The 20,797-nt window shown below is 35.6% G+C and overlaps 1 protein-coding gene and 1 pseudogene across 3 annotated transcripts in view; one reads left to right on the top strand and one right to left on the bottom strand.

The window, feature by feature from the left end:
• The window catches only part of TRIQK (triple QxxK/R motif containing), a 111,582-nt gene that overhangs the window by 75,412 nt on the left and 15,373 nt on the right, over positions 1-20,797 (top strand). For all 3 annotated transcript variants that reach the window (XM_077167198.1, XM_077167196.1, XM_077167197.1), the window contains one exon: positions 8,064-8,142. In XM_077167198.1, the coding sequence (XP_077023313.1) occupies positions 8,082-8,142 (61 nt within the window). In that variant the 5' untranslated portion in view covers positions 8,064-8,081. The remainder of the gene's footprint in view (positions 1-8,063; positions 8,143-20,797) is intronic.
• Positions 15,560-18,473, bottom strand: LOC143685729 (tetraspanin-7 pseudogene; annotated as a pseudogene).

Below are 20,797 nucleotides of genomic sequence, written 5' to 3'. Positions count from 1 at the left end.
CTCAACACTCAGTTAGATTCCATTGGTCAGTATATCTATCTTTTTGCCACTACTCTGCTGTTTTGACCACTGTAGCTTTGTAATATCCTTTAAGATCAGCTAGCATGAGACTTCCCACTTGTTTCTCAAGATATTTATAGCTATTCATGGCACCCTGCCTTTCCAAATAAATTTGATTATTGGTTTTTCTATTTCTCCAAAGTAACTTTTTGGGATTTGAATTTGTATTGCATTGAATCCATAAGTCACTTTGGGTAAAATTGACATTTTAACTATATTTAATCTTCCAGTGCCTGAACACTGTATGACCTTCCATTTATGTAGGTCTTCCATGATTTCTTTTAGCAATTTCTTGTAGTTTTCTGTGTATAGGTCTTTTCTGTCCTTGGTTAAATTTATTCATAGTATTTGATTCTTTAGGTTGCTATTGTAAATGGATTTTTTTCTTGATTTCCTCCTCAGATTGCTTATTACCAATGTGTAGAAAAACTCCTGTTTTTTGGTATTAATCGTGTACCCTGCCACTTTGCTATACTCACTTATTAGCTCCAGTAGCTTTGCTGTAGATTTTTCGGGATTTTCAACATATAGTATCATATCACCTGCAAAGAGTGTGAGTTTTACTTTTTCCTTTCCAATTTTAATGCCCTTTATTTCTTTTTCTTGACCAAGGACTCTATCTAAAACTTCCAGCACCATATGGAATAACAGTGGTAACAGTGGCATCTTTGTCCTGTTCCTGATATTAGAGGGAAAGTCTTTCCCCATTGAGCTTGATGTTAATTGTGGGCTTTTCATATATTCCCTTTATCTTGTTGATGAAGTTCCCTTCTATTCCGATCCTTTGAAGTGTTTTCATCAAGAAAGGATGTTGAATTTTGTCAGATGCTTTTCTGCATCAATTGAAATGATCATGTGGTTTTCTTCTTTGACTTATTGATGTGGTATATTACATTAATTAATTTTCTTGTGTTCAACCAGCCTTGTATACCTGGATTAAACCCACTTGGTCATGTTGTATAATTCTTTTAATGTGCTGCTGATTCTATTTCCAAGTATTTTGCTGAGGAGTTTTGCATCTATATTCATTAGAGAGATTGGTCTGTAATTCTTTTCTTGCAGTATCTTTGTCTGGCTTTGTTACTAGTTTGTTGGCTCCTTAGAATGAGTTAGGTGGCTTTCCGTCCTCTTCATTTTTTTTGAAGAGCTTGAGTGGGGTTTGTACTAATTCTTTCTTGAATGATACACATGTGAAGTTATGTGTTCCTGGACTTTTTGTTTTGAGGAGATGACTGATAAACTGCTTCAATCTCTACTTGTGATTGGTTTGTTGAGGTCCTCCTTTTCTTCTCAAGTCAATGTTGGTTGTTTATGCTTTTGTAGGAAGTTGTCCTTTTCATCTATGTTGTTGTTTAGTTTATGAATGTATAGTTGCTCATAGTATTCTCTTATTATCTCTTTTATTTCTGTGGGGTCAGTTTCTCCAATGCACCTCTCCAATTTCTGATTTTACTTACTTGCATCCTATTTTTTTTTTTGCCAGCCTAATAAGGGTCCATCTATTTTAATGTTTTTCTCAAAGAACCAACTTCTGGTTTTGTTAATTTTCTCTGTTGCTTTCATATTCTCAATTTCGTTTGTTTCTGCTGTAATCTTTGTTGTTTCTTTCCTTTTGTTTGCTTTGGGGTTAGTTTTGCTTTCTTACTGTAGTTCTTCCAAGTTAACTGTTAATTCCTCCATCTTTGCTCTTTCTTCTTTTTTAATATAGGCATTTATGGCAATAAATTTCCTTCTCAGAACCACTATGATGCATCCTGTAGGTTTTTATATGTTGTGTTTTCGTTTTCATTTGCCTCGAGATATTTATGGATTTCTTTTGTAATTTCTTCCTTGACCCATTGGTTTTTTAAGAGTGTGTTGTTTAGCGTCCATATAGTTGTGAGTTTTCTGGCTCTCTGCCTATTATTGAGTTTCAACTTCACTCCATTATTATTTCAGAAGGTGTTGTGTATAATATCAATCTTTTTAAATTTATTGAGACTTGCTTTGTGACCCAGCATATGATCTATCCTAGAGAATGATCCATGAACATTTGTGAAAAATATGTATCTGCTTTTGTGGGGTGAAAGGTTCTGTAAATGGCTAAATCTAGTTTATTTATTATATTCAAAATCTCTGTTTCATTACTGATCCTATCTAAATATTCTATCCATTGATGAGAATGGGGAATTGAAGTCTCCAACTATTATGGTAGAGGTGTCTACTTCTCCCTTCAACGTTGTCAGTGTTTGTCTCATGTATTTTTGAGTATGCTAGCTCAGTGCATAAATATTTATGATTGTTATGTCTTCTTGTTGAATTGTTCCTTTTACTGACACGTAGTATCCTTCTTTGTCTTTTTTAATTGTTTTATATTTGAAGTCTAATTTGTCAGGTATTAGTATAACTACCCCTGCTCTTTTCTGGTTGTTATTTGAATGAAATATCTTATTCCAACCTTTCACTTTCAACCTGTTTTTCTCCTTGGTTCTATATTGAGTCTCCTGTAGACAGCACACAGATGGGTCCTGTTTATTTATCCATTCTGCCAGTCTATGTCTTTGGATTAAGGAGTTTAATCCATTAACATGATGTTATTACTGTAAAGGTAATATATTTTCTTCTTCTACCATTTTGTCCTTTTGGTTTTATATGTCATATCTAATATATATTTTTCTTTTTACCTTTCCTGGTAGTCTTAATTTCTACACTCTTCTTCAGGCCTCTCTCTCCTGCCTCTTCCAATCTGCCTATAGTGCTCACTTTAGTATTTCCAGTATATTGGACTTTTAGCCACTGATTCTCTCAGTGATTGTCTGAAAATATTTTAATATCCCCCTCAGTTCAGAAGGACAGTTTTATTGGGTATAGAAGTCTTCATTGGCAGTTTTTCTATTTCAGAATCTTAAATATATCATACCACTGCCTTCTTGCCTCCATGGTTTCTGCTGAGAAATCCACACATAATCTTATTGAGTTTCCCTTGTATGTGTTGGATTGCTTTTCTGTTGCTGCTTTCAAAATTCTCTCCTTGTCTCTGACATTTGACAATCTGATTATTGATTGTCTCGAAGTATGTCTTCTCAGATTATTCTGTTTGGGGAATGCTGTACTTCTTGGATCTCTAATTTTATGTCTTTCATAAGAGATGGGAAAGTTTCAGTGATTATTTCCTCCATTAGTCTTTCTCCTCTTTTCCCTTTCCTTCTCCTTCTGGTATATCCACAACACATATTTTCATGTGCTTCATGTTGTCACTCAAGTCCCTGAGACTCTGCTCATATTTTTTCATTCTTTTTGCTGTCAGATTTCAGATGCCCAGTCCTCTAGTACACTAATCCTTTCTTCTGGCTCTTTAAATCTATTGTTGTAGGATTCCATTGTCTTTTTCATCTCTTCTATTGTGCCTTTCATTCCCATAAGTTCTGCGATTTGTTCTTTTAAATGTTCAAGTTCTTCTTGTATGTTTGCACAATGTCTTCTTTAAATTCTCCCTCAACTTGTTGATTTAATTTTTGATGAGATTTTGCATGTTTTTTGAACATCCTGAATTAGTTGTTTCATCAGCTGTATCTCATTTGAAGTGTTGCTTTGTTCCTTTGACTGGGCCATACCTTCAGATTTCCTAGTATGACTCATTAATTTTTCTGGCATCTAGGTATTTTATTTCCTTAATTAATTTATTCTGGAGGTTGTTTTCACTCTTCACCTAGGGTTTTCTTGTTGGATGGTTTTGTTCTGTTTTTGTTCTCTAACATTCAGTTCAACATATTCTAGACCTCTAGCATAGGTTCTGTTTAACTGATCATAATTTTTCAGTTCTTTTTTTCTGTTTCTTACCCTGCCTTTTTGGAGCCTTTTCTTTTGAGGAGGGTCTCCTCAGATATTATAGACCCCAGTCAGATTTTGCCAGATCAGACAGACCCACGTCTTAGGAGGAGAGAGCAGCCAGCATCAGTTTTCCTTGAGGGTGAGACCCAGCAGGTTGTCAGACTTTCCTATGCAGCCACCAGACTCTGAACTTTTCTGTCCTGCCCAGCATGTAGCAGTTATCTTTCTGTGGCCTCCCACCAGCTTAAAGTTATGAAGAGCCTTTAATTTCAGCAGATTCTCCCTACTAGGGGCATTTTGAGACACTGGTGAGGCAGTAGACAGGTTTTGATTGCTCCGTTTTCCCACCCCCAGGGCCTGAATTCCTTGAAAAAGGGATTCCACTTGAGCTGGGCTCTTCCCCTTCTTTCTTGGGGGAAAACATGCCCTTTAGAGAATTGACACCTTTCACCTCACTTAGTTACTTTGTCTCTTGGACAAGCTTTAGTTTTGCCCTTGCCTGGGGCAATGCTGGAGCCTGAGAGTGCTTGCAGTTCTATCTCATGAACTCTTTAGAAATAATTTTTTAAAAAAGCAAAAAACCCTTTTCTGAGCTAGACCCCCACCCCTAGGGTTTGCCAATCAAGAGCCTGACTTTGTATGTGGCTCTCTGTATCTCCAGGCTATATGAGCTTTCTTTTCTTGGGGTACAGCCCTTTTCCAGTTTTTTTATGATGTCCAACTCAAAGAGTCACTTTTTTTTTTCACTTCTGCCCCCTTTCTGCTAGGGCAAAAGCTCTCGGTCCCTTTAGTGCTTATTCCAGGTTTATCTCTTCTGGGGGCCTGTTTTCAATAGTCAGAATTTGTTATTTAATTCCACAAGTGGAGCTTGGTTGAGATAAGCCCTTTCTCTTAGTAAGGTCTGTTTCCTTCTTATCAGTGAAACCACCTGCCGTGCCTGTGGGGTTGGGCGCCAGTCTCCGTGGCTCAAGGGACTTATAGTACTGTGTGGGATTTCAGCCATTCTACCTGGCCCAAACTGGTGTATGCTGTGTATCTGGTCACTGATGTTCCCCCAGCAGTTGTTCTGGCTATTTACTAGCTGCTCTGGGGAATTAATTAAATTCTCCACTTCACTATGCTGCCATCTTGCCCTTCCTTCTTTAGCCTGGACCTGGTCTTTTAATCACAATCTCTCTCAATTTCTGTTTGAAACTATTTTAAACTTTCCCTCATTTTTGAAGGACAGTTTTGTCATATATAGAATTCTTGGTTCACAGAGTTCCTCTTTCAGAGTCTTTGAATATATCATACCACTGCCTTCTCATCTCTATGGTTTCTGCTGAGAAGTCCACACATATTCTTATCGAGCTTCTTTTGTATGTGATGAATTGCTTTTCTCTTGCTGTTTTCAGAACAGGTTTTGTCTTAGATATTTGACAATCTGATTAGTAAAGTTTGTTAGAGGAGGTCTGTTCAGATCTATTCTGTTTGGGGTATGCTGTGCTTCTTGGATCTGTAAATTTATATCTTTTATAAGGGATGAGAAACTTTCAGTCATTATTTCCTCCATTATTCTTTCTGCCTTTTTCTGTTCTCTTCTCTTTCTGGGATACCCATTGCATGTATTTTTGCAAACTTTGTGTTGTGATTCAATTTCTTGAGCTCCTGCTCATATTTTTCCATCCTTTGCCCTATTTGTTTTTGTGTGTGTGTATAGGATTTCATATATCCTGTCCTTTAGTTCACTAATCATTTCTTCTTCTTTAAATCTGCTGTTGTATATCTCCATTGTTTTTTATCTTTTCTGTTGTGGCTTTCATTCCCATAAGTTCTACCATTTGCTTTTTAAAACTTTCAAATTCTTCTGTATGTTTACCTAATGACTTCTTTATATCCTTCATCTCCTTTGCCATATCTTCCCTCAACTCATTGATTTTATTTTTTATGAGATTTTGCATGTATATTCAAACATCCTGAATTAGTTGTTTCAAACTACTGTATCTCATTTGAAATGTTGGTTTGTTCTTTTGATTTTGTTGTTCCAGTATGACTCATTATTTTTTACTGATATCTAGGCATCTGCTTTCCTTGATTAGTTTATTCTGGAGGTCATTTTCACTCTTTTATCTAGGGTTTTCTTGTTGGTTGATTTTGTTCTCTTATCTGTTCTTTGGTATTCAGTTCAATTTATTCTAGCCCTCTAATGTAGGTTCAATTTAACTGATTGGAATTTTTCAGCTCTTTTTTTTCTGGTTCTTGTCCTGCCTATATGAAAGCTCTTTTGAGGAGGGTCTCCGCAGGTATGATCAAGTCCAGTCAGATTTTCCCAGACTCAACAGGCCCATATCATTGGGTCTTGGGACCCAATTCTTTTCCAGTATTTTGTGGTCATCCAACTCAAAAAGCCTCTCTTTTTTTTTTATCAGCCCCACCCCCTTTCTGCCTTGTTGAAAACTCCTGGTTCTTTAGTGCTTACTCCAGGTTTATCTGTCCTTGGAGCTTGCTTGAGCTACCTTCCTTCTTCCTAATAGAGTCTGCTTCTTTTTCCCTCGGGGAACTGCCCTGGCATGCCTGTGGGGGAGGGACACCAGCCTCCATGGTTTGGGAAACTTACAGTTCTGTATGAGATCTTGGCCGTTCCACCCATTCCAGACTGGTGTACGATGTGTGTCCCAGTCACTGAAGTCCCCCCAAAAGTTGTTCCATACAGTTTCTGGCTTTTTACCAGCTTTCCTAGAGGGTGGACAAAATTCTTCATGTCACTATGCTGCCATCTTGCCCCACCTCTTTTCCTCCTAGATAGCAAGTCTGCTTTCTTTCTTTGCTTCAGAACACCTATGCTTCTTTTTTTCTACCTAATGATGACTGCCTCAAGATGCTCTCAAACAACAGGCTCAGATAAGGAGATAGAAACTCCCTTAATCTGATTTTTATATCTTATTTACTGAGAAATCATTTTAATAGGCCATTGTTTCTTTTTCAGTCCCCCCCCCCACACACACACACACACTCTTTGGCTTTTAAAAGAAGTTGGCTTGTGAGTCCCCAGATTACTGGTTTCTATATTCTCTTGTATTTCTGCTTGTGAAAAGTACAATTCTTACCTAACCCCAACTTTATCTTTTCTAGCACTTTATTAGCAGTGCGGGAAAATTTCCAGGCTGTATTACTTTGGCTACATTTCTGTCTATGATAAATGGACATCAATGTATAATGAGACAAACAGAATAGAGTTTTATTGCCTTCTCACTGAAGAGTGCTAGGTCAGTTAACAAGTTAGTGAGACTACCCTCCTCCACTCTGTCATTTAGGCACCAGACTTAAAAAAAGCTCTGGGTTCTTTCAAATATACCTCCAGGATTCCTTTGGAGATCATCTCCATTCTAGCCAATGGAATGGAAAAAGAGAAGGCAACATCATGCATGAAAGTTTTTATATTCAGATCTGGAAGTAACACCCATCACTTCCATTCACATTGTATTGACAAGAGCTCAACCACATTTTTGAATTGAGGCCTGGAAATGTGGCTTACTCTGCAGCAGGAAGTAAAGAAGAATTTGGATTTTGGTAGGCGGCATATAGTCTCTGCCAAAATATTTACATTCAATAAAATTATAAATTTCTAATGATATGTTGAAGATTAAATCAAACATTACATATAATGCAGTAAGCACAGTACTTAGCATATTAGTAGTAGTTTGTACTGTTTATATTAACACAGAGAGAACTAGGACTCAAATTCATCCACTTTGGTTACATATGTCCTGCTTTTTAAAACAAAATTAATACTACCTGAAGTTCAAATTTTAGCTCTACTTGTTAAGTGTGGCATAGTAGATGACTGGAAAGAAATGTACTACCAACAGCATGCCTATAGCCCCAACATATCTGAAGAAATTGTGCATGATTTTCACGTTTATAGATAATGCTCTCTAACAATGTGGTTTAATTAAGCATTGATAGTAGTTGATAAAATGAACATTACCAGTTGAAAATGACTGGGAAATTTAATTACCAGCAATTGTATACTTGATAATTTATTTGAAAGAATTTTATGTTCTTTGTGATATCTAATGGGATTAACTCAAAGGCATTTTTAGGCATTACTTTAAATGTGAATTTCATAGAATAAATTATTTCTGAAGTTCATAGACACAGTACTTTTGATTTTTTAAAGATTTCATCCTAATTATTTTCTTTCTTTTCAACAGGTCTTTTGGAGATCAAAGATGGGTAGAAAAGATGCCTCCACTATAAAACTTCCTGTTGACCAGTACAGAAAGCAAATTGGTAAGCAGTGAAATCCCTTTGATATATTCTTGTGAATTAAGATAAAGAAGAAAACAATTATTAAGAGAATAAATTTTCTTAATACTATAATACCCATAAATAGATGAACAAAAATACTTTATAGAGTTCTTTAGATATGAAAAATAAGTGCAACCTAGATTACCAGTGAAGCAATGTACTTCATGTTCTTGTAATTTTTGAAATTGATATGATTCTAATTGACTTAATAATGTAAAATCAAATTTATAGTTATTCTCTTCAAGGCTAGACTTTTTTTATACAGTCAGTATTTTTAATATCACATTAAATTATTTCTTTTTATCCATGTAAATACTTTTAATTCTGTTAACTTTTGGTGGCAGTAATTTGACAATTCATAATTCCCCATTAAAATTAAATAAAACAGAACAAATATCTTTTAAATGGAGAGCTGAACTCAGAAAAGAGTAAGTGAATTCTACAGGAGTCCTAAATGAAGATTGAATACAGGACTTTGAGGATAGAATAGAGTCTCCCAACTATAGCTGAGACCCTTGGAGAATTACCACTTTAGTAAGTGGTGGATTAAAGCCCGCTTATTAATTAGTCAGAGAGATTACAGAAAACTTATCTGTTTTAGACCATACTTGAAGTGTAGGAGTTTCTATCCATTCTTTTCAATGATCCTTTAACATTTATAAATAATTACACATTAGCTCACAAAAAATAACCTTATTTTTAATAAATAGTTTTTTTAATTGAGGTTAAATGTACATGTAGTGAAATGCACAGTTCTTAAATATTCAATTCAGTGGATTTTGACATGTATATTCCACATAACCATATCTGCCAATCAAAATATGGAACATTTCCAACTTCTAGATAGTTCCTCATATATGCTTCTATCACCATAGCTGAGTTTCTTTTTATCAAAGAATGCTCACTAAGATTTTTATTGAAAGTGTATTTTATCTAATAATCAATTATTAAAATGTGAATCTTCTATTCCATAAACATCTTATATCTCTCCATTTTGCTATGTCTTTTATTAGTTATTGGAGGCAAGGAATAATTAGATGAGGACAATAACGTATTGTGAAGTTTGAACTTTTTTCTCCTTATCATAAATCATTCTGAAGGTTCTGTTATATGCATTGTGTAGCCATATGTAATTGTCTTTCCTTTTTTGACTTCTACTTGAAAATTTAACCAAGCTTAATATCTGTCTCACAGAGTTATTGTGAGATCTTATGAGAAATGTCACAGCAGTTCATAAACTCATGTGTTAATGGATATGAGTTATCCTCTGTGTACTTTGCAAATAAACTAATCATATCAAACAAAATGTATTAAAAAGTAAAATAGGGAAGGCATACTTTTATTTACCCTTTTTAAAAGATAGTTCATTGTATTCTAAAGATTCTTGCTATATGCTATAGTGCATTAGAATGTATAAAAGGTGTAAAAGAGTCAGGGCTCTTTTCATCCCACAGAAGCTTTGAACAACCAGCAAGAACTGGCAGAAGCACCTTTCACACAGCTCCAGAAAACAATTAAATGATTGCAGTAACAGGTTAAGCAACTGAATTAAGAAAAAGGCAATGTAGTAGTAGGATCTCATGGCTGGCCCTTCCCCTATAGGTGTAGTGTAGAGTTGGCCCTCATTCCCAGTGTAGGTTGCTGGTCTTGGTTCCAGAAGTAGCAGAGTAATCCTCATATCCATTAACACATGAGTTTATGAACTGCTGTGACACTTCTCATAAGAGCTCACAATAACTCTGTGAGACAGATATTAAGCCTGGTTAAATTTTCAAGTAGGAGTCAAAAAAAAAGGAAAGACAATTACATATGACTACACAATGCATATAACAGAACCTTCAGAATGATTTATGATAAGGAGAAAAAAGGTCAAACTTCACAATACGTTATTGTCCTCATCTAATTATTCCTTGTCTCCAATAACTAATAAAAGACATAGCAAAATGGAGCATATATGTCTAGCCCAGTCTATCTCATGGTGGCCTAAGAGACTGAACCAGGACACTTGTTGCAGGCTTATCATTCCAGAACTTGTCCTGTATGTAGACGGCAACTTACCAAGCCCTCCTACAGAATGCTGTGGGAGAGCATTCAAGAGACTACCTGAGGCAAGGGATTGCTGGCAGTAGCCCATATAGTACAGTACCCAGAACGTTGAAGAAACTCTTTGATAGGAAAGAGGGGACATTTGTAGCCTTATAAATGGGGAAAACCTAGGGGCACACTCACTGGTCTATGAAAATAAACATGCATGGAAAGGGTTAAGAATGCCCCTGTACTTTGTCCGTGAACTACTCTCTGAAATTATTGTATGGATAAGCTCTGAAGGATAACACTTACACAGGTCAATTTGCAAAGACTGGGAAGGTGTTTTCTTTCTTTCCTTCCATTATTATTATTATTATTATTACTGGCTAGCTCCTGATATTCAAGGGAACTTTTATCATAACACTTGTTAGATACAATCTTAATGAATAAGTACCTCAGAGTCTAAATTCCAGTGATAACACATTAACATATCAAGATGTCCAGGTTTTAACAAGAGATTATAAAACATAGAGACAAAAGGCAATGGTCCAGACAAAGGAGAAGATTAGAACATTAGAAACCATCAATGCGGAGAGTCAAACCTGAGATATACCAGATGAAGACTTTTAAAATGGTTCTAAATATACTCAAAGGATTAGAGGAAAGCAAAAACAAAGAAATAAAGGAAATCAGGAAAACTACAGATGAACACAAAGAGAATATCAGTAGAGAGATGGAAATTTTGAAAAGGAGCCAAACACAGCTGAAGACTAAAGTAACGGAAGTTAAAAATTCCCTGGAAGGATTCAGCTGCAGATTGGAGCTGGCAGAAGAAAGGACCAGTGAACGTGAAGTTGAGACAACAGAAATCATTCAGTCTGAGGAGCAGAAGGAAGAACGAATGAAGAAAACTGAATAGAGGTTGATAAGCCTGTGGAAGAACATCGGTCACACCAATATACACATTGTGGGAGTCCAAGAAAAAGAGAAAGGAGCAGGGAGTTTATATTAAGAAATAATGGCTGAAAATATTCCAGATTTAATGAAAGACATGAGTTTAAATATCCAGGATGTTCAACAAATTCAAACAGGATAAACCCAAATAGACACACACTGCAGCATGTTATAATCAAACTGTCAGATTCCAAAGAGAATTCTGAAAGCTGTAAGAGAGAAGCAGTATGTCACATACAAGGGAGCCCCACTAAGACTAAATGTCAGTTTCTCATCAGAAACCATAGAGGCAAGAACTCAGTGGGATGATATATTTTAAAATGCTGTAAGCATGAAAATTGCAGACCAAGAATTCTGTATTCATCAAAATTGTCTTTCAAAAATGAGCAAGAGAGAATATTGTAGGTTCAAAGGAAAGAACCATAGACAATAGGTAAAAGTCACATAATAAAATAATGATCTTCAGTGATGATAACAACATGGGTAAATATTAATGCTAAGACTATTGTATTTCTAGTTTATAACTCCACTTTTACTTCCTATGGACCCTTAAAGGCAAATACATAAAATGTAATGATAAATCAGTGGCTTAAGACTCATAATGTTTAAACATGTAATTTTTGGCAGGAACCACATAAAAGGAAGGGTGGCAGAGGGGTATAGGAACATAGTTTGTGCATACCATTGAAGTTAAGTGGATAATAAAGAAAGGAAGATTTTTATAGGTTTAGAATGTTAAATTTAAGCTCCAGAGAGAGACAAATAATAAAAGGGAAAATCTCACTTCCTTGGAGCTGTGAAGTATGTCAGAGACTGGGAAAGACTCCATGAAAGCTGAATCAAAGAAAAAGAAAAAGAAATACCAATATCAGGTAGAGATTAATGTCCCATACCTGCCAGTCAGGACCCCTTCCCCCTCACTTGGTCCTATGCAGCTTAGAAGTCACAAAGAGGCAGCACACTCTAGGTCCCTTCAGTTGCAGATGCAGACTAAGAACCACTCACAGCAGCAAGTTAGGACCCCACTCATATTGAGGCACAGCAGCCCAATTATATAGCAACTCAGGGCAGAACAGAAATGACTAAGGTGTCCCCAGGGTAAAAAGAGACCATGGCAAAGCCATTGACAAGAGGTTTTGCATGCTCTTGCTAGACCACATTAATGCAAAATGGACCTTTCTGGATTGAAAGTCACCCCAGTGTGGGACACTTAATGAGGAAGAAACTGGAGGCAGAAAAGCCTCATGGAAAAAAAAAAAGTAGAGCAGGAAACTGAACTGCTCTAAGATAGGATGGATCCCAGAGCTGAAAAGTATAAGAAAAGGGAACACTGAGTGAGAGAGGAAATTTAAACAAGTCATGGGAGCTGGGGAAGAAATTCTGCACAAAAATGGGGAAGAAATTCTGCACAAAAACAGACAGGAAAGTTCAAGATTCCTGGAGAAGGAACAGAAGAAAGGAAGCTTTCTCCTGAAGATGAAACGATTGTACACAGAAGGGCAATCTTAAAAGCTTTACTGCATCTCCAGGGCAAGACTCAGGTACAGAAGAGCAGAGAAAGTCTGAACAGTTACATGTGCTATTCTAAAGGTCCAAAATAAGTTGGACAAAGCATCAAAGAAAAGCCTTAACACAAAATCAATCAATAATAAAACCGTAGCCAACAAGGAGAAACTGGCCTTCATAGTTAACACATTGAAATAATGAGATGCCCCAATATCAGGAAAAAATTACAGGATATACTAACAAATGAAAAGAAATGGCTCAGTCAAGGGAATAAATTAAAAGTTCAGAGAGACAGAATTTGGAACACTAATCAGAGAAGTTCAAGTAAATCTCCCAAATCAAATCAAGGAGATAAAAGGAAATATGGCTAGAAATAAGCTAAAGATGGTTATAGAGCATAAGGATATTAAGAAGACAATGTTTGAGCATAGAGAAGAATTCAAAAGTTTAAAAAGAAAAATAATTGAAATTGGGGGGATGAAAGGCACAGTAATGGATATAGCAGATTTGAACAGGTAGATGAAAGAATTAGTGAACTAGAAGACAGGGAAATCGAAATCATGCAATTGAAAGAACAGAGAGAGAAAAGAATAGGAAAAACTGAGCAGTGTCTCACAGACTTGAGTGACAGTATGAAGTATACAAACATAGATGGGGTCGCAGTAGAACAAGAGAATGGAATATATACATACAGTGGAATATTATTCAGAATAAAAAGGAATGAAGGTCTAATTCATGCAACAACATAGATAATTCTTGAAGACATCCTGTTGAGTGACATAAGCCAGACACAAAAGGACAAATTTTTTATCATCTCACTGATATGAAATAAATAGAATAAGCAAATTCATAGGGTAATAATCTAGAATATAGCCTACCAAGGCTGAGCTTGTTGTTGGGAATCAGGAGTTAATGCTTAAGTTGTACAGATTTTCTATTTGGGTTGATTGTAAAGTTTTGGAAATGTATGGTAGCGATGGTAGTGGAACATTGTGAATGTAATTAACAGCATTCAAGTGTTAATCTGAATGTGGTTAAAAAGAGAAATGTTAGGTTGCAGGTAACAATAAATATTTTTTTTAAATGCTTGGAACTGCACCTCACAAACAATCCTAAATTAAACCGTGGACTATAGTTCATAGTCCAGTTATAAAAATGTGCTTTCATCAATTGTAACAAATTTTCACACCAATGCAAGGTGTTAATTATAGGATGTATATTGGAATCCTATGTTTTATGCATATTGTTCTTTAAACCCACAATTTCTCTAATAAAAAAAGTGATGTGAGTGCCTGTTTTTTATATTAAACAGGAAATAATTTCAAAAATTGAAAAAAGAATTAAGAAAAAATGGTTTCAACATATTTGAGATATTTTATAAATAGATGTTATTAAACATTTCAAATCAAATAAAATAATATTTATTTTCTTATGCTAGGAATAGTGCTTAAAAAGATAACCAATTTACTTATAAATCCCCATTTGTAATATAGGAGTAGCTAGCTTCTGTATTTGTAATATAGGAATAATTAAGCACCTTTTGCCGGGCACGTCTTGTTAAATCCTTACAACAACCCTATGATGTAGGAGCTTGTGATGGTTATGTTCTGTTGTCAACTTGGCCAAGTGGTGTTGCCCATTTGTCCGGTCAGGCAAGCACTGGCCTGATTGTTACTGCAAAGATATTTATTTTGTGGCTAGTTGACTGACCAGAAAGTTGGTGTATTAAATCATCAGCCAGTTAATTGCATCTGTGGCTGATTATATCTGTGATCAACTAAGGCATATCTCCCAACAATAAGGTAATCCAATCAGTTGAAGGTTTTTAAGGAAGAAGAAAGACTTTTCCACTGCTTTTTCAGCCAGCCAGCCTTGCCTGTGGAGTTTGTCTCACACCCTTCATCAGAGCTGTCAGTTTCACAGCCTGCCCTGTGGATTTTGGACTCTTCCATTCCCACAGTTACACAGGCAGCTTTATAAATCTCATATTTACAGATATCTCTGTCGGTTCTGTTTCTCTAGAGAACCCTGATTAGTACAGAGCTATTATTATCTCCATTGTTTAACTGTATTCCAGGAAAGCTCATTTTACATGGGTTAAAGAATTTTCACTCGATCCTACGGTTGTTTGGTAAGAGGTGGAGTAATAGTTTGATTCCAGGAAATTGACCACAGAATCACTTCACTGTACTGTTTCTATGTGGCCAAAAACTGTATCGAGTATTGCCAGATATAAAGGTAGTTAAATTGCAAAATGTGAGTTCAAGAAATTGACATGTTATTAGCACTATGGCTGCCATCGTATTCTAATATAATTTTTTTAGAAATACAAAGGCCAAAATGGAATTCTTATATGAATTCTCTGTATATATTTTTTAACTCTCTACAAGACATTATTACTATAGTTTATTCAGTCATGATTCATTTACAGTTAAATAAATATTTACAAGTTTCTCTGCTCTTAATTTATTTTTACAACCTAAGCCTTCTATCTGGAATCTTTTTTTCTCCCTAATGAACATACTTTAGAGTTTCTTAGAATGCAGGTCTGTGTGGCAATTTCTCAGTTTTCTCTTTTAGGACAATATGTCTATTTTACCTTTATTCTTGAAAGGCTTTTTTCTCTGGTTGTAGTTCTCTAATTTGGCTGGTTTTCTTTTATTCCTTGTTTATTCTTTCAACACATTCTAGGTATCATTCCACTGCATTTTGGCTTTTTTTTTCCCCCCGCTAGGGAATTAAGCAAACTGTTGCTTCTTTGAAGGTAATCCACACACTGGGGATGGGGTGGGGTAAAGGGGTGTAGGTGTAGGTGTACTGTGCTCCAACATTCTTTGGAAGTCTATCAAAGATTGCCGAAGTTCCTTTTTAAAATGGGTCTCTTATTCCATTGTTCTTGAAAGACTTCTACTTACACCATTTCATACTGATTGACTATGATAAAATGAGACAGACAGCAGGCCAGGATAATGCCAATCAACCTGGAGAATGTGATTCCAAATGCCATACCAGTGATGATTCCATGTTAGTCTCCATGAAACTCGTCACCCAGATTATAACAGCCCTTCTGGTTAACTTTGGTGGCAGCCATGGTCCGGCTATGTAGTTCCTGGGGATTAAAATCTGTTTCACTTATGCAACAACTGGGGAGGATTCTGTGATCTGAGAAGTAGGAGCTGGTGCTTTAGTTGGTGTAGTTCTGCATACCACAGCAGCTCAGACTTCACTGCAATATCCACTACTTGACTCCTCTAATCATTCTCAGTGTAATTCTGTGTGGCATCCATGTAAGTTCTCAGGAAGGTGACCTTGATCTCATGATGAAACACAAACCCTGAAATCCCAGCTACCAGTTCAGCCAGGAGCACCAGGAACAAAAACATGACATAGTTTCAGCATCATGGGCTGCTGCAACATGTAGCAAAGCGTCCACATAGGCAAAAAACAGTGATAGTGGTGCCAGTTCCAGTGAGCATGTAGAATGCATTGGTGGAGTTCTCAGCAATGAGGAAGATATAAGTATCCAGAGTGAATTTGCCCCAGACTCCAACAGCCAGCAGGATCACCCCAGTGATCCAGAAATGGAGTTAATGATGATGAGGGTTTTGAAACAGGTTATCAAACCTTATTTATCTCAATAATCTTATTACCTCAAACCCATTTTCCCCACATAATTGTAATGTACCTTAGATTTGTATTACCAACACATATATCTGATTCTGGTCTTTCTACTTAATTGTCTGACTTCCCTTTTACAATAGGAATACCTTACTTGTTTAATGTTTATAACTTTAAAATAAGTCTTTTTTTAATATGCTGTTTGGTGGGGTGTCACATTTCATTCATTTTCCATGTGAATATCCCTTTATTGCAGCACCATTTCTTGAAATTTTATTGTTTTTTTTGTTTTGCTTCTTTGTTCTTGGAAAGTACATGGGCTGGAAATCAAACCCAAGTCTCCCACATGGCAGGCAAAAATTTTATTACCCTTGCACCCCCATAATGTCTTTTTTAAAATATTTTATTGAGAAATCTTCACACATACAGTCTGTTCACCATATACAATCAGTAGCCCATAATGTCATCACATAGTTGTGTATTCATCACCATGATCATTTTTAGAACATTTGTGTTATTCCAGAAAATGCAACAAAAAGTAAAAAAGAAAAAAACTCATACACCCCATACCCCTTACCCTCCTTCTCATTGACCACTAGTATTTCAATCTACCAATTTTTTTACCCCTTACCCCCTCCCAGTATTTAACTATTTATTTTTCCTTGTTTTTTTTTTTTTTTACTCATCAGTCCATACCCTAGATGAAGGGAGCATCAGACACAAGGTTTTCACAATCACATAATCACATTATAAAAGCTATATCATTATACAATCATCTTCAAGAAACAAGGGTACTAGAACACATCTCTACAGTTTCAGTTATTCCCTCCAGCCACTCCAATAACACCATAAACTAAAAAGGGGATATCTATATAATGTGTAAGAATAACCTCCAGGATAACCTCTTGACTCTGTTTCAAATCTGTCAACCACTGACACTTTATTTTTTCTCATTTCTCTCTTCCCTTTTTCGGTCAAGAAGGTTTTCTCAATCCCTTGATGCCAGGTCCCAGCTTATCCCGGGATTTTGGTACCATGTTGTCAGGGAGATTTACACTGCTGGGAGTCATGTCCCAAGTAGCAGGGGAGGGCAGTGAGTTCACTTGCTGTGTCAGCTTAGAGAGAGAGAGGGGCTGCATCTGAGCAACAAAAGAGGTTCTCTGGGGGTGACTCTTAGACATCATTATAAATAGTTTCTCCTTTACAGGAATAAGTTTCATAGGGGTGAACCCTAAGATTGAGGGCTCAGTTTATTGAGTTGGTTGCCCCCACTGCTTGTGAGAATATCAGGAACTCCCCAGTATAAATTTTGCACCAAATGAACATCTCTTTTTGGTATCACACAGAAGTTGAATATGGAACATATCATCCTTCACTCTGTATTCCAGTCGACTTTAGTCCCATCCAGATCAGCTTCATTCATATCCCTAGGCAAAGCCTGATCATTTTTTCAACTTTTCTAACAATTGCTGTATGGGTTAATGCTGATTTTCATAGCCTTAGAGCTCTACTCTTGAGTCTCAGGTGTCACATAAATGCCCAGAGTTTCAGGGAATGACCAGTTTATACACAAATAACTCAGTATCTCAGAATTTAGAAATAACAGTTCTAACTCCAGAATAGATGTGACTGCTGTAAGAGCTTACAGTAGGCCCCAACCTGATTACCCATGCTCTTGACTCCAGTTCTCCAAGTTTGTATATTATAGTTAGTCCATATGAGTGAGGCATGATAATATTTGTCTTTTTGCTTCTGACTTATTTCATACAGCATACTGTCCTCAAGGTTCATTCAACTAGTTGCATGCCTCACAACGTCTTTGTTTCTTGCAGCTGCTCAGTCGTCTGTTGGATATATACACCACAGATTCCCCTTCCATTCCTCAATCATTGTACCCTTAGGCCACCTCCAGCCATTGCAAATACCTAATCATGGGATTGATCAGGTGGCAAACCCACCCCTTGCCTCCTGTGGAACCACCACATTGCTCTTTGGAGTGGCTACACCTCTCAGCTTCCTTACCAGCAGAGGATAGGTATATCTCTTCCTCCACATTTTCTCTAACATTTGCTTCTCTCTGTTCATTCTTAAAGAGTTTTATTTGCACAGCATATAATCCAACCTAAGTAGATAGCCATGTCTTCGCCACCATATCTCTGTGATAACATTTCCTTTTCTTCCACAAAGAATCCATACTCCTCCTCCATATCCCCTACTTGTTGACATTTAGTTTTGGCATAATGTTTTTGTTACATTCAGTGGAAGCATATTACAGTGTTACTGTTGACTGTAGATCCTAGCTTGCATCGATTGCATTTTCAACATCTTGCATTGTTGACATTAATTTATTCTCACTCACGCAAAAACATTTTTATGTTTGTACATTTAATCACCATTCTTGTCCACTCTGTAGCATAGATAATCTTGATTAAGCTTGAAAAAAAGCATTTTATGCAAATTTTATTTTATAGGTAATACCTCCTTTTTTCTGTAAGGGAAATATATGACATCATTTTGAATGATTGACGATACAGTTATAATATGCTGGTCCTAATTCAGTACATTGTTTTTTATTGTTTCTGGTTTTGTAATAATTATCTTTTTATCCATTTAATAAAATAATACTTTAATTATTTATTTGCATTTAACTACACGGTTTGTGATTTTGTTCATCTTGCATCTATCAAGATATCGAAATTAATTACTGGAGACCCTTTTTTTACTGGCAAAGCTCCTGGAGTTTGTTGTAGGGTTCCATAGAAAGACTGTTGTCCTTTGGTAATGATTTTTCTAAAATTGTTTATCATTTATAATATAGTAACAAAATTTGTATTCTTATAATAGTTGGGACCTTAACTTTTATGCCAAATTACATTTCTCTTTTATATCAAATTTTGGAAATAGGAAAATAGTAAGATTCTATGTGATGTGTTGTTTTATGAGGAAAGGGGGAAGTTTTTGAAGCATTTGATGAGAATATGCTCTAAAAATGTTGAAAGAAATAGAAAAAGCTTTACTTTTGATTAGCAAATTTTATTGTCAGCTTTTTTAGCATGTTGTAAATAACTCATTTTCCAATAATTTATTTGTGTAATTAAATTTAGATTGCAAATTTTTCTTTTCAAATATTTTGACTCTTATCTCTTTGCTTTTCTATTGTATCTTAATTGGTGTGGTCTATATAAATGGACAATAAATTATATAGCTTTGTTATAGAGATCAGGCAGTGAATAGAACTTGGTATTCATCCCAGACAGAATTATGATTGAATGTATTTGCAAGATTAAAGCACTGAATTTACTTTTTTTCTAATTAAAGGCAATTAAAGATTTCCAGACACAAATAAAAGACAATGAATTGAGGAATAAGTGTTGGAGCAAGTCCATTTGCAGGTGAAAAGATGTGCCTTTGAAGCAGAACCAGCTGTATTTTCATTGAAAGAATAACATTTGAGGAAGCTTTTCTGCATGTGCTTGCTTGATAGCATAATGTACTTATAAGCAGCTTATGCAGTATTCAGAAAATAACAGTGCATTAATTTTTAAAGCAGCGAAGGCAGAGGAAGAGCAGTACTGTCACATGATGATAATGGATGTGGATAGTGTAAAGTAGACTGTTGAGAAAAAAAAAAACAGTGAGCTTCTGAAAAATGAACATTTATAAAACAATAACCAGTTATTCACATGGTAATGAGCTTGGGCAGCAATATCAGCAAAGGGCAAAGATGCAGTCTTATTTCTGGGCAAGACTAAGGTATTGAAAAGCAAAGAGCCTAAAGCAGATAAGTAACCTGTTCTTTTTTTAAAATAACGAGACTCCCAGTAAAACCCTGATGTACTTGAAACTAACTATTGCTTTAAATGTGAAACAATTCATGACATAAATATAGGCTTTTATATTGAATTAAGTATAGCATGTAGATTACCTTTTCCTTCCCTAAATTAATGTGAGGATGGTAAATGATAATACCAAAATGCCAAAATATTTATGATCTTTATTAAATATATGTTTTCATATCTACTTTTTGTTTTTGTAGCAACAATACTAAAATTAATGTATTTTACTCATACTAAATATCAACAGCTTTAATGCTGACAATATCTGCTGATTAGAAATTTAATTGAAAATGTCTTTTTAAAGTAATGTATTTAAAAAGCAGATATACAGATTCCATAAAGTTTATGTAAATAAAATTATGAATATGTGTAACACCATCTTTGCTACCAAAAAAACTAGGCATCATTTGAAAATTACTTCACATTCATATTTGTTTTTCAGTTACAACTTTGCTTTTAGTTGTTTTTCATAATACCTACTTAAGATTTGAAGCAGCAAATCTTCAAAGGTGTCAAATATGTATATTCCAACTATATTTAACACAATAAAACAGAGACAGGATAGTTTAGTTAGTTAAAAGTTGCCTGAATTAGGAGCTATATACATAATATTAGGTGAATTGTAGTCTTCTGTAATTGAAAGACCCCTGGTAGGTGATATTTTAGAATGATTAAAATGATCTCAGGAAAAGTAT

The sequence above is a fragment of the Tamandua tetradactyla genome, chromosome 6, assembly GCF_023851605.1.
Source record: "Tamandua tetradactyla isolate mTamTet1 chromosome 6, mTamTet1.pri, whole genome shotgun sequence".
Lineage (NCBI taxonomy): Eukaryota > Metazoa > Chordata > Mammalia > Pilosa > Myrmecophagidae > Tamandua > Tamandua tetradactyla.
Note: the sequence above shows the minus strand (reverse complement) of the source record. Positions and strands in the feature narration are given on the sequence as shown.